Source organism: Ahaetulla prasina, chromosome 3, assembly GCF_028640845.1.
Source record: "Ahaetulla prasina isolate Xishuangbanna chromosome 3, ASM2864084v1, whole genome shotgun sequence".
In the NCBI taxonomy this organism is placed as follows: Eukaryota; Metazoa; Chordata; class Lepidosauria; order Squamata; family Colubridae; genus Ahaetulla; species Ahaetulla prasina.
In genome coordinates this window covers 112,440,532-112,467,146 of record NC_080541.1, presented here as the reverse complement: position 1 = coordinate 112,467,146, position 26,615 = coordinate 112,440,532, and the positions used below count along the sequence as shown (strand labels likewise).

The window sequence follows — 26,615 nt, the reverse complement described above, 5'->3', positions numbered from 1 at the left end:
AGGTAAAGTGAAGATTTTAATTATTACAATTGATATATTGGGGAGATAATATAGGATTAACAATAATATTTGTAATATTATTTGATGTATGTAAATGATATCAAAGATATGAAAAGATGGATTATTGTTTACCTTTGGAGGTTCAACAATAAAATTCAAGAAATTAAGTTGGAAATATGAACTATTCTTGAGAGACTGCTTAAGGAAGAAAGACATTTCAGAAGAATCCTTGGTGAATATTGGAAGATGGAACATTGTTTTGGTATTGATTGATGAAAGTTGGATATTAAAAACTATGTACTTTATGGAAGAACAAACATCAACTCAATCGGAAATTTCTGAGAACTCTAGGAGTGAAATGGTCTGATATATAATGGATTGGAAGAAATGTATTTTCTGTTTCTGGAAGGGGAGTTGAGGTTTTAAGGAGTGACTATGGATTATGATTTGTGTTATATTTTAATTTTTGACTGTTAGCTTTATACCCTGTATTCGGTTCTGGGAAGTCCCGGGGGGGTGGGGGGAGGGAGGGGAAGGGAGGGGGACGGGGGGATGAGGGTAGAAAATGGATTGATGATTAATGTACAGAGATGATTGAAGATGTATAATTAATGTAAGATCGGAGCTGCCTGGCTACCATTTCAGAATGATGGGAAAGAAGGAAGTAGAAGAGAGAAGGAGGTAGGAAAGAGAAGAGGAGGAACAGGAAAGGAAGGAAGAGGGATAGAAGAGGGAGAAGAAAGGAGTAGGGAGGAAGGAGGAGAGAATGTAGATAAGAGAAGGGGAGGATGGTTGTGGAAAGTAGAAGAAGGTAGAGAAGGGAAGAGAGTTAAAGGAAGGGGGTGGTGACCGGGCAGGTCCGATTAATTGTATATGATGGCACACTAAATATGTTATTGGATATAAATGTTAAAAATAAAACTTTTTTATAAAAAAAAAAAAGAGAGAGTGGAAAAATACTCCCGTTTTGCCACTCTCATCGCCACTAAGTAGGTCTGAATTTGAGACCTTACTAGTGTCCAGTCAGATTCGGAACGGCTGGCCCTCCAATTCCTCTCTAGTCGTCTTTTCCGGCGCTTCATCTCTCTCAGCACCTCAGAATACCAAGGAGCTAGTCGAGATCGGCACTGGGTCAGAGGCCGCAAAGGCACGACGCGATCTAGAGCACCAGCAGCCGCCCTTTCCCAAGCGGTGACTAGGTCTCCAGTCGAGCCGTGGGCTAAAACCTCAGGTAGTGGCCCAAGCTCCATCTGGAACCTCTCTGGGTCCATCAGGCGCCTGGGATGGAAACAGCGAACCGTCTCCGTCTCCCTGCGATGAGGGTTGGCGGTTCGAAAGTTGAGTTGAAGGAGCGAATGGTCTGACCATGACAGGGGTCTAATAACTAAATCCCCTAACTCCAGATCATTCAGCCACTGTCCAGAGACAAAAATCAAGTCCAGAGTGTCAGGCTGCCTCTGATTATATCTAGGAAAGAATTCACCTTGACTTCATTTGCAAATAAAGAAAAGTACTTTTACCAGATACATCGGGATAGCAGCTGCGCTTAGCGGTACAAAGTTGAATCTGAACAAAACATGGCTAACAATCTGTATCCCCTTATTCCTCCCTCCCTTTTCCGAAAAGGTCATCAGGTCTGGTCCAATGCCAACTCCTTCTCGGGGTCCTGTGGTAATCTTCTTCCGCTGGCTTCTGGTTGTCAATCACATCAGGAATGCAATGTCCGTTAGAGTTCGCGGCAAACATTCCTGTAGAATTCAAAATAGCAATCTTCCCTCCCACCTTAATCATGTCAGACCGACACTCTTAAAGGGCTCTCTCTATTTAACTCGAATCTAATAACTATGTACAGTAGAAATACAATCCTATGCTATCTACAACTAGATATAAGGATTACAAAGAGATACGAAGGTTGGAGTGGAGGCTGACAATGTGAGTGGGGCCATTCACTAACTGGGTCAGGTCCAGGGCTGTCATGGAAGCCATGAACTCCCGAGCCAACGTGGATGCCCCACCAACCGATGGCAGGTTGAAATCCCCCATAACCATAAGTCTGGGGGTCTCAACCGCCATCCCGGCGATCACATCCAGCAGCTCGGGCAGGGTTTCTGTCACGCAGCAAGGAGCCAGGTACGTGATCAGCAAACCCACCTGCATCCCCAGGCCCCACTTCACAAAGAGGGACTCACATCCAGCTATCTGTGGCGCAGTGACCTCCCTCGGCTCTAAACCTTCGTTAATAATAACCGCCACCCCCCCAACCCTACAATAGGCCCTCAGCCGATGGAATGCACGGAAACCCGGTGGGCACATTTCTACCAGGGGAACCGCCCCTTCCATGCCCAACCAGGTCTCCGAGATGCCCATCAGGTCTGCACCCCCCTCTTGTATGAGATCGAAAATGAGGGAGGCTTTATTTACCACGGACCTGGCATTGCACAACATCAGCCGAAGGCCCAGACTCTGGGGATTCAAGCCACTTGGGGAACGGGAAAAGGCAGGAGGACCAGAGTGCGTGATCGCTCGCAAACAGCGAGCACGCAGTCCCCGAACATGATACGGGCCCCCGCTTCTGCCATATCTGCCCCTCCCAATTACCGTGCAGATGGAATAGCCCTCATAGCTCTAGCCTCCTCTCCTACCTCCGAACCAGTAGTGTCCATACTATGAGCCTTTGCAGGGTCTAGCAACAGCCCTGATAGGTTTCCCCCAAAACCCATCCTAGCCTTCCCACCCACCCCTATACTTAAATTATTTAAAAAAAATTTAAACGACAAATTTAAAAAGCCCCTAATCCCCTTCCTAGCCGCATGCCACCTCTCAGGATTCCAAAATCCGTCATTGAGGTAGGCCCTCGATAGAGTGGAGGGCCATATCTGCGAGAGGGGGTAATCTCGCAGACCAAGGAGTTGCATTGGCGAGTACATCACAGAGTTTATGAGGAGTGGCGAGAGATCTTGTCCCAGTCAGTCAAGATGGTAATAGATGGTATGATGGTATCCTGGCAGGACTCCGACTGGAAATGGGGGTTTGATGGCCCGGGTGGGAAATGATAACACAGGATGACACAATGATGATGCAAGATGTCAGGTCGTCACTGCCGCCGTCCAAAGCAACGCCAACCGCCGTCGGGAAACACCGTCGCCACCATCACCGTTGTCATCACCCAATGCAGCCACCTGGGCCTCAGGCAAAACTCAAGGAGGGAAGAGCAACTACCGCTGCTGCCGAGGGATGCTGTCCACCGCCGCCGCCGCAAAAGGCACCACTGACGCCGTTGCCAACGCCGCCACCATCGCGACAGCCAGCAACTGCTCGAAAGGACCTCCAGGGGGACTCCAAGGATCCATGAGGCTCCATGGGGGGAGGATGGCACTGTCCTTGCAACCGTCGCCGCCGCAGCGGCATCGCCACTGCCGCCAACAGCAACCGAAGGCGAACGAAAAGGCCGGCTGTCACCCCAATCGCTAACCGGCTCCAAAGACTCCCCGGGGGGCAGACGACCCTGCGGCCGCCGACCGCTGTCACCGCACACAAGGTGTCGCTGCCGCCGCCAAAAAATGGCCAAAAACGCCAACCACCACCCCAATCAAGCCAACGGAGCCGGCATCCAAGGATCCATGAGGCTCCATGTGGGGATGATGGCACTGTCCTTGCCGCCGCCGCCGGCAACCGAAGCCGCCGGCTGTCACCCCAATCGCTGACCGGCTCCAAAGACTCCCCCGGGGGGCAGACAACCCTGCTGCCACTGCCCGCCATTGCCACACACAAGGTGTTGCTGCCGCCGTGGCCGCCAAAAAATGGCCAAAAATACCGCACGCTGCCCCAGTCAAGCCAGCGGAGCCGGCGTCCGTGTCCTAGCCTCATCCCGACCAGCCAAGCTCTTTCCGGAGGCAGAGAACCCCCTCTTCGGGCTGATAAGATGTTCTCCCTGGTAAGATGATGGATTATAAGGTATATTTAGGAATAATTTTTGATATTACAACATTGGAAGATGGGATATTGTTTAATACAGAAGATTGGATTTCAAATTTAATGATGAGAAGGTAGAATTATCACCATATTTGAAAGATTATTTTTGAAAGATATATACAATGGAGATTGAAATAACAAAATACTAAATAGCTTTTAAATGAATAGAAGGTAATTGCATTAGTATTAATTTTTTTTCTTTTTTTCTTTTTTTTTATGGAAAAGGGGAGTTGAGGTTCAAGAAGAGGGATGGAAATTTATGTTAATTAGCATATTTTAGTTCATGATTGTTAGATACAATACCCTGTATTTGCTCTGGAAGTCGGGGGGGGGGGGGAGAGGGGAGAGGGGAAGGAGGAAGGAGGGAGGGGAAGGGTTAGGGTTGGGGGAGAGGGGGATGTATGGGAAAAACATTTGTTAAAAAAAAAAAGAAGGGAGGGAAAGGAAAGACAAGGGGAAGAAAGATTGCTGTAAAACAAAAAAGATGAAATGGAAGAAAGGCAACCCCGAACATGTTTGAACATATCAAAATAAAAACTGAATTATTTAAAAAATAATAAAAGAGAATATATATATATCAGTAAAAATTGAGAAATTAGAACCTGAGGGCAAAAGAAGATGTGGTTTATATAAATAAGAATAGAATGTTGGAGATGTGAGATGGAATTGGGGACTTATGAACATATGTGGTATAAATGTGATAAGGTTAAAAAGTTTTGGCAACAATTGGAGAAAATGATATTTGAAATGATGGGGAAAGTAATAATATTGAGAGTGGAAACTATATTATTGTTGGTAATTAAGGAATTAGAATTAACAAAATATGAAAAAGAATTGATTAGAATTATGATTATAATAGGTAGAATTATAATAGCTAGATATTGGAAATTAGATGTGATTTTTAGAATAGAAGAGTGGAATTCTGAAATGTGGAAATTAGCCTTAAATGATAAAATGACATGTGATATTAAAATTAGAAGTGGTGTGTATAAAGAAGATATTTTCTGGAAGACTTGGAAACCATTCGTGGACTATGCGCTTGGAAAATTGGACGCTTCGGTACCTGTACCTCGAGAACGTGGATTTTGGCAATCATGAGGATATATCCGAAGACCCAAATCTTCCTTTTTTTTATGTATAGCACAAGGGTGTAATAATGTATTTTCTTTTTTTTGTTTGTTGGAAAAAAGTAATAAAAAAATTTAAAATATATATATATAAATAAGAATAGAAATATTAAGATATGATTAAAAATATGGAAAAAGAACATTTTGGTAGAAATTGTAATTAAGTAAAATGTATTAGGATATGATAAGTGGTATAAGATATGATATGATATGGCCAATACTCTGTTCATAAAATATGTGGGTGGGTGTGGGGGGAAAAAATCAAAAATTTTAAAATTTTAAATTTTTTTTTAAAAAAAGGAATATTTTCCTGTTATAAAATTGTTTATAATATTCTCTGGCAGACAGACTCTGGAGCGAAAGGCCATACATGTGACTGGCAAGCATGGATGGTCTAATCTATGAAGCCAAGTGTCAATTAGTAAGACTTCTATTCCTAGGATGCCCATGTGTGGCTGCCCCCTGACCAAAGAAGTGGCAATAAATGCCAATGTGATGGACTTCCCTCCCTCAGTGATTAACGATGAAATGTGAGACTTGCTTGACGGTCTCCTGATTTGTATGCTACAAATGGGTCATTTCTCTGGTTTCTAGAGCAAATACATTCTAGGTGCCCTGGTATATATTGAGGTAGTGTCAGACAAAAGGTAACTAGCACAAACTTTTGCAACCTATTGTCTATAGTATTGTGAATTCACTTGGAATTAAAGCATGAGGCTATTCATAGGGCAACCATAACCATATGGAACACCAGTAGATCAGTAGTGGGATTCAAATTTTTTTACTACCAGTTCTGTGGGCATGGCTTGGCTTGATGAGCCTGGCTTGGTGGGCATGGCAGGAGAAGGATACAGTAAAATCTCCATTCCCTCCCCACTCCAGAGGAAGGTTACTGCAAAATCCCCATTTCCTCCCGATCAGCTGGGACTTGGGAGGCAGAGAATAGATGGGGGTGGGGCCAGTCAGAGGTGGTATTTACTGGTTCTCAGAGCTACTCAAAATTTCCTCTACTGGTTCTCCAGAACTGATCAGAAACTGCTGAATACCACCTCTGCAGTAGATGCTCCTAACTATTCTGCTCTCCTAATTGACATAACTGAAATCAGGAAGTTTGTAGGAGTTGTTTATCAAGCTAAAACAATGCAAAACAAAGAATTAATGGTGAGAAGATTAGTGCTGGATACCAGGTAGGAAATCAATGCACAATTAATAGGAATAAAAGTCAGAAAAATATTTTTATGTGGAGATAGTTAGATAAGAAATTAATCATCTAGCAATACGGAAGGTAGCATGGCTACTTTTTATCCAATTATGCCTATAGGAATGCTAACAACTTTGATACATTGTCAATTATTTGCCAGAGTGAAGAAGTGGGCAGGGAATTTCCAGCAACAGCACTGTAGCTTTCCAAAAGAAAAGCAATGCATTCCAGGCCCCTAATAAGAGACTGTGCAGTCCTAAACTGGACAGAAGAAGAGAGAAAAAGGTTCAGGGTAGTCACACCCTAGTACCTCTCAAGGTAAATCTATTAGGTTTGACGATAATAGCTTTAATCTGATGAGTTTCTGTCTATTAGACCAGCGGTCCCCAACCCCCGGCCCACTACATGTAGTCCTCGACTTACAACTGTTCATTCAATGACTGTTCAAAGTTACAATGGCACTGAAAAAGTGACTTGACTGTTTTTCACATTTATGACCTTTGCAGCATCTCCATGATCATGTGATCAAAATTCAGATGTTTGAAAATTGTTTCATACTTACGACCACAGCAGTGTCCTGGGGTCATGTGAACACCTTTTGCAACCTTCTGACAAGCAAAGCCAATGGGGAAGCCCGGTTCACTTAACAACTGTGTTACTAATTTAACAACTGCAGTGATTCACTTAACAACTATGGCAAGAAAAGTTGTAAAATGGGATAAAACTCACTTAACAAATTTCTCACTTAGCAATACAAATTTTGGGCTCAACTGTGGTTGTAAGTTGAGGACTACCTGTACTGAGCCATGAGCTGTTTGCAACTGGGCTGGAGAAGTGGTGCCCACCACTCGCGCAAATGGTGTTGTAGGTGCACGCACATTTGCCAGCTGCCTGGATGGAACTACTCCTCCCCCCGCCGGTCCACAAAGCTGGAAAGGTTGGAAAACGCTGTATGAGGCAAATAAAGAACTGAACTCAACTGGATTTCACTGTGTCATCTTTGGACTTAGTGTGACAAATTAGTTCTGCATCCGTAAAAGTACACAAAGTTGTTCCAGTGAAATTCAGTGGAATCTCTGCCTCCCATGCCCAACATTTTGGGAAGTATGATTTTTACAGTGTGAAAACAGATACTATAAGCCATGAGAAGAGAAAATGTATCTGTTCTCATCTTTTAAATATCCGCCTTAATGGGACAAAATCAAATTACCAGTATTCAATGGTATACGGCTTAAATTTAGCAATGAGACTTGCAGATTTTTTTTTAAAGAGAGAAATAAGAAAGGAATGGAAACACAAAATTATTCTGACACAAAAATTCCAATTTCCATTCTAAATCCATCCCCTACATCTGTCAAAACCTTTTAATTTGCTACTTCTGGTACCACTACTGAGTTAGTGGAAGACCTCAGCCCATCAAGAGATTCAGTCAATCAAATGCAGCATTTAGATCAGGAAAGATTGGCTAGCCCTGATCTAGTAAAATCCTACCTGGCCAGAAGAACTCATGGCACAATGAATTAATGGTTGGGATGTGATTAGGACGCACATAGCAATAATCAATGGGAGCTTCTGGTTCAGCAGTCCAGCTTGGATCATTCTTATGATAATGAGCTCGTATTTCCATCAGCAGCTGAAGTTTTGGGGGCCTATTCTCATAATCACGTCTAGAGAAAACAATGAAAAAAATTGAGTTAAATACCTTGTTTCCCCAAAAATAAGACCTACCCTGAAAATAAGCCCTAATGAAGAGCATCATCAGCCTGAGGGGTGCGCATGGCCAGCACCAGATGCGCTCAGGGCAGATGGTGTCTGGCAGCAGCCGCAGCCTGAGTAACGCAGGTGAGTTGATTACCTGTCCCAAGCAGCAGATGGAGGCAGAGGCCAGGGGAGCCAGGCAATCTGTATGAACCGTGTGGGCTACCGGAAATCTGAGTCAGTGGGCTGGAGCAGGCAGCCAGCCGCGGGAAGCTTGTCTTCGCACAGCCGACACTGGCAGAGGTGCAGGGGGCATGCAATCCAGATGTGCCGCATGGGCCACAGACAAGTAGACAGATGCAAATACGAGCCTCCCACCCACTGTCTGTCTCTCGGCTTGCCTGCAGTCTACATACAGTATCGCGTGCCTCCTATGCACCTCTGTCTCTGTTTGCTGCCGGTGCCACCATGCAAAGATGAGCCTCCCGTGGCCACCCACCTACTCCGACCCACTGACTCTCAGCTTTCCTGTGGCCCATGCAGCACATCCAGAATGCATGTCTCCCCCCTGCACCTCTACCGCTTGGGCAGGTAATCAACTCACCTGTGCTGTACGGGCTGCATAGCCCCAGAGTGCAGCAACCAAGGGGCTAGCAGGCTGCAGCTGCTGCCGGACATCAGCCCCAGCACGGTTGCTACCTTTTGTGCACACATGGGGAGGGCGCCAAGCTGATCACCTTGAAATCTTTATTTTGCACAAGTTTTTATTGATTTTTTAATTTTCCCCCCTCCACACATACACAATTCATGAAGAGAGTATTGACCATATCTTATCTTATACAATTCAAAATATTCAAATATATTTTTCTTAGTTACAATTTTTGCCAAAATACTTTTTTCATAGTTTTTTATTCCTTTCCTAACATTTCCTTAATCATTTTATTAAATCACATCTTTTTTCGCCCTCATTTTCTAATTTCTCCAGTTTTATTCATATTCATTGTCTTTCATTCCTTTTTTTAACTATTTCAATTTTTATCCTTCAAATATTTTTGGGGTTGTCTTTCCTCCATTTCCTTTTCACAGCAATCTTTTCTTCTCCTTTCACTCCTTTCCCTCCCTCCTTTCTTCGTACCTTTCTTCTCCTCTCCTCTTCTCTCCTCTCCTCTCTTCCGCCTTCCCTTTCCTTTCTCCTCCTCCACCCTACTTCCTCCCTATCTAACCTTCTCTCCTACTCTTATTTCCCTTACCTTACCCTCCTCTCCTCTTCCCTTTCTTCTTTCTCTCTCCTCTTTCTCCCTTCCATCTTTCTCCTTCTCGTCTCTCTCCATTGCTGTATTTATTTTCAATATCCCTATTGTCCAGACAGCCCCAGTTCTCTCATTTATTACACATATTTTTCAAACCTCCTCTCCTGTATTTTAAACCTTAACATTGTCTTCATCTTATTCCATTTATATCATACAGTCAATTAGTACAACTTTCCACCTCTTATTTTCTTAACATTTCTATTCAAAATTCAATACTTATTATTTTCTTCCAACAATGTACATCGTTTACTAACATTTCAATTTTATTCCCTTTTACATCTTAATTTCAATCATCTTCATTTATAAACCATGCCATTCCAAATTTCCTCTGCTGGATTTTCCATTTGTTTATATATTTAAAATTTGTTTCTTAATCATCAATTTTAATTTTTTCTCATTCCATGCATTGTCAAACACACACAAAAAAAGCAAATCTATCACTACTTTAATTTCTTTTCTTTTATTCATTTTTCTCCTACTTCTAACCATTTTCTTTCAGTCTCTCCCAGATCCCATCTCTTAATATTTTTCTCCCTTTCTTCCCTTCTTTCATTTTCTTCTTTCTCCCTTTCTTGCTTCCTCTTTTTCACTTTTCTCTGACTTTTACTCTTTTGATGTCTCCCCCTCAGTTTTTCTCTATTTCCTCCTCTTCTTTATTCTAGCACTGCTAATCCCAGTATAATCATGTTTTTTTCACTATTTTTTTCACTTTTTAAATTTTTCTTCTCAAATCTTTTTTTTCCGCTTCCCCTCCCTCTTTTTAAAGGTTTCTTTCCCTCTCTCCATTTTTATTTTTTCACTATCAATCCCAATATGATCATCTATATTATCCTCACTGATTTCTTTTCCAACATTATATCTCATAATTTCCTCATCTTCTCTTTTTTTATTTTTAAGCCACAATTCTGCTTGTTTGTTTCCATTAATATACTCTCGGACCACCTGAAGCATTTCCCATAATTCCTCCCAATTCTCCATATTTTCAATACAAGGAGAAAAGATTTTTAAATTTATTTATCTTAATTTGTATACAGTCTAAATTCAAATTTATTACTTTAACTTAATCCAAATTCAAGTCCATATATCTCTTTTCTTCTTTGTTTCTGGAAAAGTCCAATTCCAATATATTTTTAAACTATTTCAATTTAAGTCTTTATTGGATCCATTCCCCCTTTTTCTTTTACAATCTCATGACAGCTGTTAAAACAATACTTCCTCCTGATTTTCCCACGTTGATCTGGATGATGTATTACTCCAGCAGATGTCTCTTTCCAATTCATAAATGCTTCAGCAACAAAATGTCACTTGTTAATTCGCAAAATTTATTGTTTCCTGTCTTAATCCTTTTGTTAGCAGCCGATGTTTTCCTTCAATTTTCTGTCCCTTTTAGTATTTGATCTCTTCCAAAGCCAAATTTAAATTCAGATGGAAAGTCCTTTTTGGGGCTTTAATTACAAAGTTCCGTTTTACTTTTATTTTTCTTCTATTTGTACTTCCACATGCCAATTTAGCCGCTGATTTCAAATTGAAGACTTCTTTTAAGCTTTAATAAGTTTTCTTCTTACCTATGAGTTGGCAAATCACTTTTCTGGTAAGAATACTCTGTTCAATCGCCTCTTCTGCTCCGATCTCTTTGTGTGGCCGCCCCAGCTTGTGACAGCTCTAATGGCTGTCTTCCAATGCCTCAGAGCCGAAGGCTAATGTCGGCGCTCCAGGGAATTTGCCGCTTCCCTGTTTGCGCCGATCCGTGCCTCCCTTCTTCGCTGTCTCTCCAAGACAGCTATGGTCCATAAAGGACCCCCAAAATGGCTGGGATATCGGCGTTCCTCTGGCGACCCGGGGAATTGCCGTCTTGCAGCGACGTTGGCCATGCCTTCTCCTGATCACCTTGAAATCTTGTTTACTCAAAAATAAGCCCTACTGCTTATTTTGTAGCCACCCCAAAATATAAGACTGGATCTTATTTTCTTGGAAACACAGTATAAGTAGATTAAAGCAGATCAAAACTGTATTTCACAGAAATATGTTTCAAAGGGATATTGGAGGTCTTTTGGACTAATCCCCTTCCCAGGAAAGAAAATATTTATCATTAGACAAATGGCTATCCAAACTTTGCTTGAATTTTTTCAGCAATGGTTCAGACTGTTTTACTGCTTAACAGTTTTCACAGTAAGGAAATTCTGCATTATTCCAACTTTGAATTTCCCTCTGTAAAGTTTCCACCACTGATTTCCATACTAATTTCAGAAGCTATAAAAAATAAAACCACACACTCTTCTCTGTGATACCTCTGCAGCTATTAGAAGATAGCTGCCATGTTCCTCTTTAACTTTCTCTTCTGTAGGTATATGTGTAGGAATACACTCCAAAATTAAATTAATGAAACATGGCTAATATAACTTTTGATTATTTTATATGTATACCTACATGCATGAATGCATGTGTGTGTGTGTGTAAAAATTAAACATCTACCAGCACTTTCAGATTTCTGGGATGTAATCCATTTGATCCTGGTGATCTGAACTCATCTATGTGGACTGGTGTTCTCTCACCATTTTCTTGCCTATTTTGATTTGTATTCCTTTATGGTACTGGTTTTGATAGTTTGGACTACTTTTTCTTTGTAGAGACAGATGCAGAATGAAGAATGAAGTTAACAATTCTGCTTTCTCCCTTCTGCCTGTCATTTCCCTGTCATCTTCTCCATTATTGGAACCATTGCTTCCTTAACTTTTTTTTTTATTCTTACATGTTAAAACAAACTTTTAAAATTATTTTGGCATTTGTTCCAACTTTTAGTTCATTCTGAGCCTTAGTTTTCCTGACTTAGTCCTTACAGACTTGAGCTATTTGCTGGCATTCTGTTTTAGTTATATGTCCCTTTCTATTTTTTATACTTGTCCTTGTTTCTCTCCCAGTAAAGAAATTTCTTTATGCAAACCTACTGTTTTCATCTGGGGTCTCTTTATTTTATTTCTCTGAGGTATTGTATTAAATTGAGGTAAGTGTTGTACCTTGATGAAGGTATCTTTTCTTTTCTTTTCTTTTTTTTAGTAAAAATTATTTCCATTTTCCAACAACCTATTCAATATACAGTCTCTTATTCAACATTAGTCATTAACTTTCATTTGTTACTTATTCGGACCTGCCCAGCTACCACTTCCTTCCTTAACAAACCTTTCCTCCTCCCTTCTCTACTTTCTTCTACTTTCTTCATCCTTCCTCTCCTTCGCTTTTCTACATCCTCTCCTCCTTCCCTACTCTTCTCTTCCACCCTTTCTAACCTCTCTCTTCCCTTTCTTCTTCCTCTCCTTTCCCCTTTTCTACCTCTCTCTTTCCTACCTACTTTCTTCCTTCACTCTCCTCTCCTTTCCATTCCTTCTGAAATGGCAGCTGAGCAGCCCGATTTCATTTCAAATTATTTCTATTTCTTAATTACATATCTTCAATCATTCCTTTACATTGATCCTTCATCTCCCCTCCCCCTTCCCTCCCCTCCCCTCCCACCCCGAGACTTCCCAGAACAAAGTACAGGGTATAAGATTAACAATCATAAATTAAAATACAACATAAGTCATAATCCATAGTCACTCCTCTCTAAGACCTTAACTCCCTTCCAGAAACAAAAAGTACATTCTTCTTCCAGTCCATTATATATCAGTCCATTCCACTCCTAAAATCTTCAGAATCTTCCAATTAAATTAGTATTTCCAGTTCATCAATAAAATACATAGTTTTAATATCCAATCTTCATCAATTAACACCAAATATATATCAATCCATTCCACTCCTGAAGTCTTCAGAATCTTATAGTTTTAATATCCAATCTTCATCGATCAAGACCAAGACGATATTCCATCTTCCAGTATTCATCAGAAATTCTTTTATAATATACCTTTCTTCCTTAAACAGTCTCCCAAATATAATTCATATTTCCAGCTTAAATTCTTAAATTTTTATCCAATCTCTATAAATAAACAATATTCTATCTTCTCATATCTTTAATATCACTTACATAAATCAAATAACATTGCTAATATTAATATTTCTTCAATTTACCTTACATCTGTCAAATAACATTATTAAAATTATAACTTATATCCAAAATATATCAATTATAACAATTAAATTCTATTTAACCAAATACCAACATTACATCCATAAATTTTTCTATCTGTCCTCCAAAAGTTAAACAATATTCCATCTTCCCATTCCTTTATACCTCACATATATCAAATAGTAACCCCTTATACCCAAAATAAGTCAGTTGTAAAAATTAAACCCTATATATATATATTTAAAAAAAAACCATCAAAATCACATCTTAAGCATTCTCCTTCCCCTTGTCTTCTATCTTACACATTTTCCACCATCTGCTCACCAATCAGCTTAACATCTAACAATAAAGAATTTCCAATCTTTAATATATTGGTGTAAAAATCTCTTGTTTAAAAACTTATTAAGAAAAGATAAGCTTCTAAAAGTTCCTATAAAAAAAAATTCCATATTTGAAGTGAAGAAGTTTCCAAGATTTTAGTAGTTAGTTCTGTTTGCTTAAGAGCCATTCTTAAACTGTAAAATCTACCAAAAAGAGAAAAAAAAATTCAATAAACTTTTCTTCTTAAACATTGTGATAAAGAAAAAGGTAAAAAGAAAAAAAATCATTAACAGTTCTTATTCATTCCATTTAAAAAGTAGCTTGTTATGTTCTTCTCTTCCTTTGTCCTTTTATAGTTTCACTTTCCTTTGTATATTGCAAATGCCATTTTAAATCCACTCAAGTTGAAAGTTAGTTCAAAGGAAAGCTATTTAAGAGCTGAAGTTAAGATTTATTACTTGCAAATTCTTGCTAGTCCTCCTACTTTGTTCTGTTTGTGTTGAGTTCTCTTTAAAAATAAATCTTGGCACAGAGATGGTCGCGGCTTCTCGTTCTGTATAAACATGAAGGTATATTTTCTTGTATGTACACTGAGAGCATATGCACCAAGACAAATTCCTTGTGTATCCAATCACACTTGGCCAATAAAAAAATAAATTCTAATTCTATAATCTCACTTTTCCAATTTTCCCGGCATCTTGAGTCCTTCCCACACTTTAGGATATCTATCTGTGAAATCCTTTCTAAACTCTTAAGTTTATTGAAGTCAGGTCTCTTAAAGTCTAAGACAGTAGTTTTACTTTGTTTGATTACATGATAAATTATATTGAATTCCAGTATGAAATAGTCATCTTCCCCCTAAGTTCCTGCAACTTCAACCCCATTTCATCTTTGTTAATAACAAATAAGTCCAGTGTAGCTGACCCTCTAGTTCCCTCCTCTATCTTTTGGGTGACAAAGTTGTCAGCTAGGCTTAACAGAAACTTGTTTTCCTTGACTTTTTTTAACACGTTGAAAGAAAATTTATTATTGTTTTTGACATTTATTTACAAGTCTTTGTTCATTGTGAGCTTAGCTTTCCTGATTTCATCTTTACAGATTCAGGCTATATGCTTATATTCTGCTTTAGTTATGTGTCCCTCTTTCTATTTTTTATACTTGTCCTTTTTGACTTACAATTTGAGAGTTCTTTATACAACCATGCTGGCTTTTTCTGGGCTACCTTGTATTTCTTTCTCTATGGTATTGTGCTAGACTGGGCTTTATAATTTCATTTTTCAGTTTTCCAAACTTTTTGGAAATGTGCTAGACATGGTATTGTGCTAGACTGAGCTTTTATAATCTAATTTTTCAGAGTTTTCCAAACATTTTGATATCTTTTTTCCTTTAAGATTTCCATCCAGGAAAACCTTCCAAAGATCTAAGTTACTGAAATCCACTCACTTACAGTCTAAGACACTAGTTTAACTTTGCTCTGTTGCTTCTTGTCTGCATTATGTTGACTTCCAAAATTCACATGGTCATTCTCCTCCAAAGTTCCCTTAACATTAACCCCCACTTTCATCTCAGTGAGAATTAAGTCCAGTATCTCTGATCCTCTAATTTTTAATAGGACAATTGTAATAGGATAATTTTTCTAGAGAGATGTATTGTTTCCCAGATGCAAAGATTAAAGATGTAGCAAGGAAACTTCCTAAAATAATGAAGCCCACAGATTATAACTTTCTCCTCTTTCATGTTGGGATGAATAATACAATTAAGAGCCTGAAAACAATTTCAAGGGATTACGAGCAACTAGGCAGAAAAACAAAGCATCTGGGAGCACAAGTATTAGTCTCATCTGTATTTCCAACTAAAGGTCAAGATCCAATGAGGGAACAGAGGATTCTAGAAGTAAACTACTGACTCAAGGGATGGTGCCACAAAGAGAATTTTGGATTTTTATACCATGTTTTACATTACCTAGAAGGACTTCTAGCAAGAGGTGGGCTACACATTGCAAGGACCAGAAAGAATATGTTTGGGAAATAACTAGCCAGACTCTTCCAAAGGGCTTAAATTAGGGAGACCAAACTTTAAGCTCAAATCCCAAGCATAACCCACAAGACAATGAATCAGACAATGAGAAAGGGAGACAAAAGTAGGAAGGGAACTTAATACAAAACAGGAAAGGTAGGAAACAGATACAAAGTCAGTCATAATGAGCTTAGATCCTATACATTAATACTCAAAATTTGGTAAAAACAGGGAGAATTTGAAGTCCTAGTACATGAAGGCAGGTATGATATTGTTGCTATTACTGAAATTTGTTGGAATGAGCCCCACGACTGCTAGACGAATATAAACTATTCAAAAGAAACATGCCCCCCAGAAGAGGAGGAAATGTTGCATTGCATTCTATGTAAGGAATACACCTCTACAGAATGACATAATACCATGTATGAAAGCCTTCTTAAATGCATTTGGATGAATATGAGAGGAAAAAGAAAAATAGATGAACTTTTTGCTAATCACGTAGCAAAATTAATATCTGGGAAAAGCCTAAAAAAGATATTCAAGCAGATTTGTGAGCACCTAAAATGAACTAAGCAATCGCTAGAAGCCAGTATGAGTTTGTTAAAAAGAGATCACGGCAGACAAACCTTATTCCCTTCTTTGATAAACTGACTAAATTAGCGTATCAAGAAAATGCTATGGATACAATATACTTGGACATCAGTAAGACATTTGACAAAGTAGACCGCAGCTCATTTCTTGGTGTGATAGAACAATGTGTGATAGTACCACTACTAGATGGATTTGCAGTTGGCTGACAAATTGCACTCAGTATAGTCCTTAATGGATTTACATCTACATGGAGGGAAGCATGTAGTGATGTACCTCAAGATTTTGTGTTGGGCTAATGCTCTTCAACGTTTTCATAAATGATCCATATGATGGGACAGAAGGAGAACTCATCAAATTTGCAGAGTAAAACAAACTACAGGGAATAACAGCTTGGAAGATAGTTATAATTCAGAAGGATTTTGACAGAGTTGAGCATTGAATCGTATCCAACAAGATACAGTTCGGTGGTGAGAAAAGTAAGATCCTGCACTTAGGCAGGAAAAACTAAATGCACAGGTATAGAACAGGCATACTTGGCTCAACAGAGTAGCAACTGTGAAAGGGAACTTTGTGTCCTAGTGGGCCATTAGTTACGCTAACATCTGTAGTTATGAAAACCTTTGAAAGTCTAATGCTGTCTCACTTGAAAACCATCCCGGTTAGACCCCCTGAAATTTGCACAGAGCAAATAGATCAACAGATGATGCTGTCAATATGGCTCTTCATTACATCCTACAAAATCTTGAATCTCCAAAGACCTACGCAAGGGTCCTCTTTGTAGACTTTAGTTCAGCATTCAATACCATCATTGCAGACATACTTCTAACTAAGCTAAACCACCTAGCACTTGCAAATGGATCGTCGGGGAGGGAGCCAAGTCCAATGTGTGTTCGCGGCGTTAATTCAACAGGTCCGAAGGTGGTGGGGGAGGGTGTCGTTCCAGTTTGTCAGGGTTGAGCCATTAATACGGTAAGTGGGAGAGGCAGATATGACGGAAGGGGGGGGGCACATCAGGTTTCGAGGGTTCGCTCTCGCTGTTTACGAGCAATTGCGTGCTCCGGCCCCCCAGGATTTTCCCGTGACCCGAGTGGCCAGAGTACTCGGGACTTGGGCCTTCGGCTGATGTTATGTAATGCCAGGTCCGTGGTTAATAAAGCCCCACTGATCTCAGATCTTATTCAGGAAGGGACCACGGACATTATGGGCATTACAGAGATCTGGTTGGGCACCGAAGGGGGGGGTTCCCCTAGTGGAGATGTGCCTGCCAGGTTTCCGAGCATTCCATCAGCCGAGGGCCCAGGGTAGGGGTGGCGAGGTGGCGGTTATTATTAAGGAGAGTCTTGAACCGAGAGAAACCACTGTGCCTCAGATAGCTGGGTGTGAATCCCTCTACGTGAAGTGGGGTCGTAGGACTCAGGTGGGCTTGCTGATCACGTACCTGGCTCCTTGCTGCGTGACAACAGCCCTGCCTGAGCTGTTGGAGTTGCTGGCCGGGTTGGCAATTGAAACCCCTAGACTGTTGGTCATGGGGGATTTCAATTTGCCATCAACCAGCGTGGCATCCTCGGCGGCTCAGGAGTTCATGGCTTCCATGACGGCCATGGACCTGATTCAATTAATTGACGGCCCTACCCATGTCGGGGGAGGCACCCTAGACTTGATTTTTATCTCTGGCCAGTGGTTGAATGATCTGGTTTTAAATGATTTAGTTGTCGAACCTTTGTCATGGTCAGATCATTTTCTCCTTCGTCTAGACTTTCTGACCGCTACCCACCACCGCAGGGAGACGGAACCAATGCACTGGTTCCGTCCCAGGCGCCCGAGGGACCCGGAGAGGTTCCTGACGGAGCTTGGGCCGTTTCCCGAGCACCTGGCCCACGACACGACTGAAGAACTAGTTGCGGCCTGGGAACAGGCCGCGGCTGGAGCTTTGGACCGTGTCGTGCCTTTGCGGCCTCTGACCCGGCGTCGGTCTCAACCAGCTCCTTGGTTCTCCGAGGAGCTGAGGGAGATGAAACGCCGGAGAAGACGCCTAGAGAGTGTCTGGAGATCCAGCCGTTCTGAGGCTGACCGGACACTAGTTAGGTCCTACAGCAGGACCTACCTAGTGGCACTGAGGGATGCGAAACGTTCCTATGTTTCCTCCCTCATTGCGTCGGCAGATAACTGCCCGGCCGCCCTGTTTCGGGTGACCCGCTCTCTCCTTCAACAGGAGGGGCGGGAGGACCCCCTACAAGGGCGTGCCGAGGAGTTTAACGGTTATCTATACGATAAAATCGTTCAGCTTCGGGACGGATTGGATCAAAATTGGGTAGATCCAGGCGAGGGTTCCGAGACCCGTCTTGTTGAGGTGGTTTGGGATGATTTTGATCCTGTGACTTCCGAGGACATGGACAGGTTGCTGGGTAGGCTGAATGCCACCACATGTTTACTGGATCCGTGTCCCTCCTGGTTAGTACTGGCTACTCAGGAGGTGACACGAGGCTGGCTCCAGGGGATTACAAATGCTTCTTTGCGGGAGGGGGTCTTTCCCGCTGCCTTGAAAGAGGCGGTGGTGAGACCCCTCCTCAAGAAGCCTTCCCTGGACCCAGCTGTTTTAGGGAATTACCGGCCAGTCTCCAACCTTCGCTTCACGGCGAAGGTTGTAGAGAGTGTGGTGGCATGTCAGCTACCCCAGTACCTGGATGAAGCTGCCTATCTAGACCCGTTCCAGTCCGGCTTCCGGCCCGGATACAGTACGGAGACAGCTTTGGTCGCACTGGTGGATGATCTCTGGAGGGCCAGGGATAAGGGTTACTCCTCTGCCCTGGTCCTATTAGACCTCTCAGCGGCTTTTGATACCATCGACCATGGTATCCTGCTGCGCCGGTTGGGGGGGTTGGGAGTGGGAGGCACCGTTTATCGGTGGTTCTCCTCCTACCTCTCTGACCAGTCGCAGACGGTGTTGACAGGGGGGCAGAGATCGACTCCAAGGTGCCTCATGTGTGGGGTGCCGCAGGGGTCGATTCTCTCACCCCTCCTGTTCAACATCTATATGAAGCCGCTGGGTGAGATCATCAGTGGCTTTGGGGTGAGATACCAACTGTACGCTGATGACACTCAGCTGTACTTTTCCACCCCGGGCCACCCCAGTGAAGCTGTCGAAGTACTGTCCCGGTGTTTGGAAGCCGTACGGGTCTGGATGGGGAGGAACAGGCTCAGTTCAGAATTTGCGCATGCGCCAAGATGGCGCGTTGAGGATCTTCGGCGGTGCGGTTGGTGGCCTTTCCGGGGGTCTGGGACCGAGAGGGGCTGTTTTTGGGCCCTCTCGGTCCCGGACCCTGCCGGGAGAACATCTGAAGCGGCGTTTGGGCTGGGGCTGACCGGGACCGGAGCCTCGGAACAGCTGATGGGCTCGGCGGTCTCGGCGGCTTCGGCTCCGGCGGCTTCCTCCGGCGGCTTTCTCGGCCTGTTTAGGGCGGCGTCTCCACGGCCGGCTTGGGGCGGTGGTCGCTCGGCGGGGGGCTCAGCTGCTTGGCGGCTCCCTCAGCGGCTCCCTCCGGAGCCTCGGAACAGCTGGTGGGCTCGGAGGCTTCGGCGGCTTTAGTGGCGTCCTCGATGCCTCCCACGGCCGGCCTGGGCCTGCGGTCGTTTGGCGGTGGGCTCGGCGGCCCTGTGGTGGCTCGGAGGCGGCGCGGCGGGGGCTCTGTGGTTCCCTCTATGGCTCCCTCGGCGGCTCGGCGGCTCCCTCGGTGTCTCCCTTGGCCTGCTTGGGATGGCGGCCGCGGCCGTGGCGGTCGCTGTATGACTTTCGGGTCTGGCGGCGGCGGCGGCGGCCTTTCCCCAGGGGCTAAGACTTTTTTCATCGATGCCGGAGGGGGCCTGGCCGGACTTCCTCCCCTCGGCTCTTGGCATTTCTCTCGGCGTTTCCTCTGGCCTCTGGTGGGCCTCTGGTGGGCCATGGCTGGGGTGATGGCCGCGGTGGTTGCGCCTGGCCCTCGGGCTCCGCCGGCGGTGGCAGCGGCGGCGGACGGCCTCCCCTACTCCCAGGGGCCGAGGACTTTCTATCAACGTTTGAGAACTTTTGAGAACTTTTCTCCATCATTGCCAGAGAAGAGGAGACAGGAGAAGATCGGTCGCTGAGCGGTAGCGCAGGGGGTCGGATGTGTCATCTGGAGGGTTCGGCCCGCTGAGGGAGGAGTTGGAGGCGAGGCTGGTCCTCTTTTAGACCCCCCTTTTTCTGACATCAAGGCCCAGATTGACTGTAACACCAAGGCCGTACGGACTGACTTGGAGGAGAATGGCTTGTCATCTGGACCTGGGAAAGTGGGGCCGTTTAGGTTTGGGGGTAGAATAACGGCCCCACGGAATCCTGGAAGTCCATGGTCCATCTCGCCAGCCAGGGAGTCTAGTCTTGCTGCAATGACATTTTGCCATCTTGACCGGCTTGGATGGACTGCTGACTGTACTGTATTTTTATTGATGCGAAGATTTTCAACTGCGGACCTTCTTGCCCTGCGAGATTCCCCTCTCTCGCAGGTCTGGCCCTCCACACTATCGAGGGCACATCTCGAGGACGGGTTTTGGAACCCCGAGAGTTGGCATGAAATCTAGGAGGCTTAGGGATTTTAATGAACTGTTTTAATCGTTTTTACCAGGGAGTTTTAAGGGAATTTTAAGGGGAGGAAACTGACGGGTTTGGTTCTGGGGGTGGATGGGCCCGTCAGGGAAGGGGCTAGGTCCACCATGTGTTGTGGCAGTAACTTAATAGGTCCTGGGGTTATGGCGAGGTGTCGTTCCAGTTTGTCAGGGTCGAGCTATTACTACGGTAAGTGGGAGAGGCAGATATGACGGAAGGGGGCCACATCAGGTTTCGGGGCTCGCCTCGCTGTTTATGAGCGATTGCGTGCTCCGCCCCCAGAAATTTCCGTGACCCGAGTGGCCAGGATAATCGGGACCTGGGCCTCCGGCTGATGTTATGTAATGCCAGGTCCATGTTAATAAAGCCCCTGATTTCAGATCTTATTCAGGAAGGGACCGCGGACGTTATGGGCGCATGGAGACCTGGTTGGGCACCGAAGGGGGTTCCCTAGTGGAGATGTGCCCACCAGGCTTCCGAGCATTCCATCAGCCGAGGCCCAAGGTAGGGGTGGAGGGTGGCGGTTATCATCAAGGAGAGTCTGGAGCCGAGGAGACCACTGTGCCTCAGATAGCTGGGTGTGAATCCTCTTCATGAAGTGGGGTCGAGAACTCAGGTGGGCTTGTTGATCACGTACCTGGCTCCTTGCTGCGTGACTACAGCCCTGCCTGAGCTGTTGGAGTTGCTGGCGGGTTGGCAGTTGAAACCCCAGACTGTTGGTCATGGGGATTTCAATTTGCCATCAGCCGCGTAGCATCCTCGGCAGCTCAGGAGTTCATGGCTTCCATGACGGCCATGGACCTGATTCAGTTAATTGACGGCCCTACCCACGTCGGGGGAGGTACCCTAGACCTGATTTTTATCTCTGGCCAGTGGTTTAATGATCTGGTTTTAAATGATTTAGTTGTGGAACCTTTGTCATGGTCAGATCATTTTCTCCTTCGTCTAGACTTTCTGACCGCTACCCACCATCGCAGGGAGACGGAACCAATGCGTTGGTTCCGTCCCAGGCGCCTGATGGACCCGGAGAGGTTCCTGACGGAGCTTGGGCCGTTTCCCGAACACCTGACCCACGACTCGACTGAAGAGCTAGTTGCGGCCTGGGAACGGGCTGCGGCTGGAGCTTTGGACCGTGTCGTGCCTTTGCGGCCTCTGACCCGGCGTCGGTCTCAACCAGCTCCTTGGTTCTCCGAGGAGCTGAGGGAGATGAAGCGCGGAGAAGACGCCAGAGAGTGCCTGGAGATCCAGCCGCTCTGAGGCTGACGGACACTAGTTAGGTCCTATAGTAGGACCTACCTAGTGGCAATGAGGGCTGCGGCGTTCCTACGTTTCCTCCCTCATTGCGTCGGCAGATAACCGCCCGGCCGCCCTGTTTCGGGTGACCCGCTCGCTCCTCCAACAGGAGGGGCGGGAGGACCCCCTACAAGGGCGTGCCGAGGAGTTTAACGGTTATCTATACGACAAAATCGTTCAGCTTCGGGACGGATTGGATCAAAATTGGGTAGATCCAGGCGAGGGTTCCGAGGCCCGTCTTGTTGAGGTGGTTTGGGATGACTTTGATCCTGTGACTCCCGAGGACATGGACAGGTTGCTGGGTAGGCTGAACGCCACCACATGTTTACTGGATCCGTGCCCCTCCTGGTTAGTACTGGCTACTCAGGAGGTGACACGAGGCTGGCTCCAGGGGATTACAAATGCTTCTTTGCGGAGGGGTCTTTCCCGGCCTTGAAAGAGGCTGTGGTGAGACCCTCCTCAAGAAGCCTTCCTGGACCCAGCTGTTTTAGGAACTATCGCCAGTCTCCAATCTTCGCTACGGCGAAGGTTGTAGAGAGTGTGGTGGCATGTCAGCTACCCCAGTACCTGGATGAAGCTGTCTATCTAGACCTGCTCCAGTCCGGCTTCCGGCCCGGATACAGTACGGAGACAGCTTTGGTCGCTGGTGGATGATCTCTGGAGGCCAGGGATAGGGGTTACTCCTCTGCCCTGGTCCTATTAGACCTCTCAGCGGCTTTTGATACCATCGACCATGGTATCCTGCTGCGCCCGGTTGGAGGGGTTGGGAGTGGAGGCACCGTTTATCGGTGGTTCTCCTCCTACCTCTCTGATCGGATGCAGACGGTGTTGACAGGGGGCAGAGATCGACTCCAAGGTGCCTCATGTGTGGGTGCCGCAGGGGTCGATTCTCTCACCCTCCTGTTCAACATCTATATGAAGCCGCTGGGTGAGATCATCAGTGGCTTTGGGGTGAGATACCAACTGTACGCTGATGACACCCAGCTGTACTTTTCCACCCCGGCCACCCCAGTGAAGCTGTCGAAGTGCTGTCCCAGTGTCTGGAAGCCGTACGGGTCTGGATGGGGAGGAACAGGCTCAAACTTAATCCCTCCAAGACGGAGTGGCTGTGGATGCCGGCACCTCGGTACAGTCAGCTGCAGATGCGGCTGTCTGTCGGGGGTGAATCATTGGCCCCTATGGAGAAGGTACGCAACTTGGGCGTGCTCCTGGATGGTCGGTTGTCCTTTGAAGACCATTTGGCGACCGTCTCCAGGAGAGCATTTTATCAGGTTCGCCTGATCCGCCAGTTGCATCCCTTCCTGGACCGGGATGCCTTATGCACAGTCACCCATGCTCTCGTTACCTCTCGCCTGGACTACTGCAATGCTCTCTACATGGGGCTCCCCTTGAAGAGCACCCGGAGACTTCAGCTAGTTCAGAATGCGGCTGCGTGAGTTATTGAGGGAGCATCTCGGAGCTCCCACATAACACCTATCCTGCGCAGACTGCACTGGCTACCTGTTGCTTTCCAGGTGCGCTTCAAGGTATTGGTTACCACCTTTAAAGCGCTCCATGGCTTAGGACCGGGCTATCTACGGGACCGCCTACTGCCGGCCTCTATCTCCCAGCGTCCGGTACGCTCCCACAGAGAGGGACTCCTCAGGGTGCCGTCAGCCAAACAGTGTCGACTGGCGGCCCCCAGGGGGAGGGCCTTCTCTGTGGGAGCTCCAACCCTGTGGAACGAACTTCCCCTCGGACTTTGACAATTACCTGACCTTAGGACCTTTCGCCGCGAACTTAAAACTTATTTATTTCATATGGCTGGACTAGCCTGATTTTTATTTTTATTGGATGGGTTTTTAAAATTGTGTTATTTTACAGGGGAGTATGTTTTTTAACATTTTGGGCATTTAAATTAGTTTTTTAAGGGTTGTTTTAAATTATTGTGTGTATTTATATTTTATCTGCCTGTTCACCGCCCTGAGTCCTTCGGGAGAAGGGCGGTATACAAATTAAAATATTATATTATATTATTATTATATTATTAAAAATATTATAGACTTAATCCCTCCAAGACGGAGTGGCTGTGGATGCCGGCACTGCACAGTCAGCTGCAGATGCGGCTGTCTGTCGGGGGTGAATCATTGGCCCCGATGGAGAAGGTACGCAACTTGGGCGTGCTCCTGGATGGCCGGTTGTCCTTTGAAGACCATTTGGCGACCGTCTCCAGGAGAGCATTTTATCAGGTTCGCCTGATCCGCCAGTTGCGGCCCTTCCTGGACCGGGATGCCTTATGCACAGTCACTCATGCCCTTGTTACCTCTCGCCTGGACTACTGCAATGCTCTCTACATAGGGCTCCCCTTGAAGAGCACCCGGAGACTTCAGCTAGTTCAGAATGCGGCTGCGCGGGTTATTGAGGGAGCATCTCGGAGCTCCCACATAACACCTATCCTGAGCAGACTGCACTGGCTACCTGTTGCTTTCTGGGTGCGCTTCAAGGTATTGGTTACCACCTTTAAAGCGCTCCATGGCTTAGGGCTATCTACGGGACCGCCTACTGCCGGCTTCTATCTCCCATCGTCCGGTACGCTCCCACAGAGAGGGACTCCTCAGGGTGCCGTCAGCCAAACAGTGTCGACTGGCGGCCCCCAGGGGGAGGGCCTTCTGTGGGAGCTCCGACCCTGTGGAACGAACTTCCCTCGGACTTGACAATTACCTGACCTTAGGACCTTTCATGAACTTAAAACTTATTTATTTCATATGGCTGGACTAGCCTGATTTTTATTTTTATTGGATGGGTTTTAAAATTGTGTTATTTTACAGGGGAGTATGTTTTTAACATTTTGGGCATTTAAATTAGTTTTTAAGGGTTGTTTTAAATTATTGTGTGTATTTATATTTTATCTGCCTGTTCACCGCCCTGAGTCCTTCGGGAGAAGGCGGTATACAAATTAAAATATTATATTATATTATTATTATATTATTAAAAATATTATAGACTTAATCCCTCCAAGACGGAGTGGCTGTGGATGCCGGCACCTCGGTACAGTCAGCTGCAGATGCGGCTGTCTATCGGGGGTGAGTCATTGGGCCCGATGGGGAAGGTACGCAACTTGGGCATGCTCCTGGATGATCGGTTGTCCTTTGAAGATCATTTGGCGACCGCCTCCAGGAGAGCATTTTATCAGGTTCGCCTGATCCGCCAGTTGCGCCCTTCCTGGACCGGGATGCCTTATGCACAGTCACTCATGCCCTTGTTACCTCGCCTGGACTACTGCAATGCTCTCACATGGGGCTCCCTTGAAGAGCACCCGGAGACTTCAGCTAGTTCAGAATGCGGCTGCGCGGGTTATTGAGGGAGCGCTCGAGCTCCCACATAACACCTATCCTGCAGACTGCACTGGCTACCTGTTGCTTTCCGGTGCGCTTCAAGGTATTGGTTACCACCTTTAAAGCGCTCCATGGCTTAGGACCGGCTATCTACGGGACCGCCTACTGCCGGCTTCTATCTCCCATCGTCCGCACGCCCCACAGAGAGGGACTCTCAGGGTGCCGTCAGCCAAACAGTGTCGACTGGCCCCCAGGGGAGGGCCTTCTGTGGGAGCTCACCCTGTGGAACGAACTTCCCTCGGACTTCGACAATTACCTGACCTTAGGACCTTTCATGAACTTAAAACTTATTTATTTCATATGGCTGGACTAGCCTGATTTTTATTTTTATTGGATGGGTTTTTAAAATTGTGTTATTTTACAGGGGAGTATGTTTTTTTAACATTTTGGGCATTTAAATTAGTTTTTTAAGGGCTGTTTTAAATTATTGTGTGTATTTATATTTTATCTGCCTGTTCACCGCCCTGAGTCCTTCGGGAGAAGGGCGGTATACAAATTAAAATATTATATTATATTATTATTATATTATTAAAAATATTATAGACTTAATCCCTCCAAGACGGAGTGGCTGTGGATGCCGGCACCTCGGTACAGTCAGCTGCAGATGCGGCTGTCTATCGGGGGTGAGTCATTGGCCCCGATGGAGAAGGTACGCAACTTGGGCATGCTCCTGGATGATCGGTTGTCCTTTGAAGATCATTTGGCGACCGTCTCCAGGAGAGCTTTCTATCAGGTTCGCCTGATCCGCCAGTTGCGTCCCTTCCTGGACGGATGCCTTATGCACGGTCACTCATGCTCTCGTTACCTCTCGTCTGGACTATTGCAATGCTCTCTACATGGGGCTCCCCTTGAAGAGTACCCGGAGACTTCAGCTAGTTCAGAACGCGGCTGCGCGGGTTATTGTGGGAGCGGTTCGGAACTCCCACGTAACACCTATCCTGCGCAGACTGCACTGGCTACCTGTTGTTTTCCGGGTGCGCTTCAAGGTATTGGTTACCACCTTTAAAGCGCTCCATGGCTTAGGACCGGGCTATCTA

The 26,615-nt window shown here is 45.2% G+C and overlaps 1 protein-coding gene across 6 annotated transcripts in view; it reads right to left on the bottom strand.

The window, feature by feature from the left end:
- Positions 1-26,615, bottom strand: part of KAT14 (lysine acetyltransferase 14) — a 170,774-nt gene that overhangs the window by 81,159 nt on the left and 63,000 nt on the right. For 5 of the 6 annotated variants that reach the window (XM_058174605.1, XM_058174606.1, XM_058174607.1 and 2 more), the window contains one exon: positions 7,792-7,967. The exons of the other annotated variant lie outside the window; for it this stretch is intronic. In XM_058174605.1, the coding sequence (XP_058030588.1) occupies positions 7,792-7,967 (176 nt within the window). The remainder of the gene's footprint in view (positions 1-7,791; positions 7,968-26,615) is intronic. 6 annotated transcript variants of the gene reach the window in all.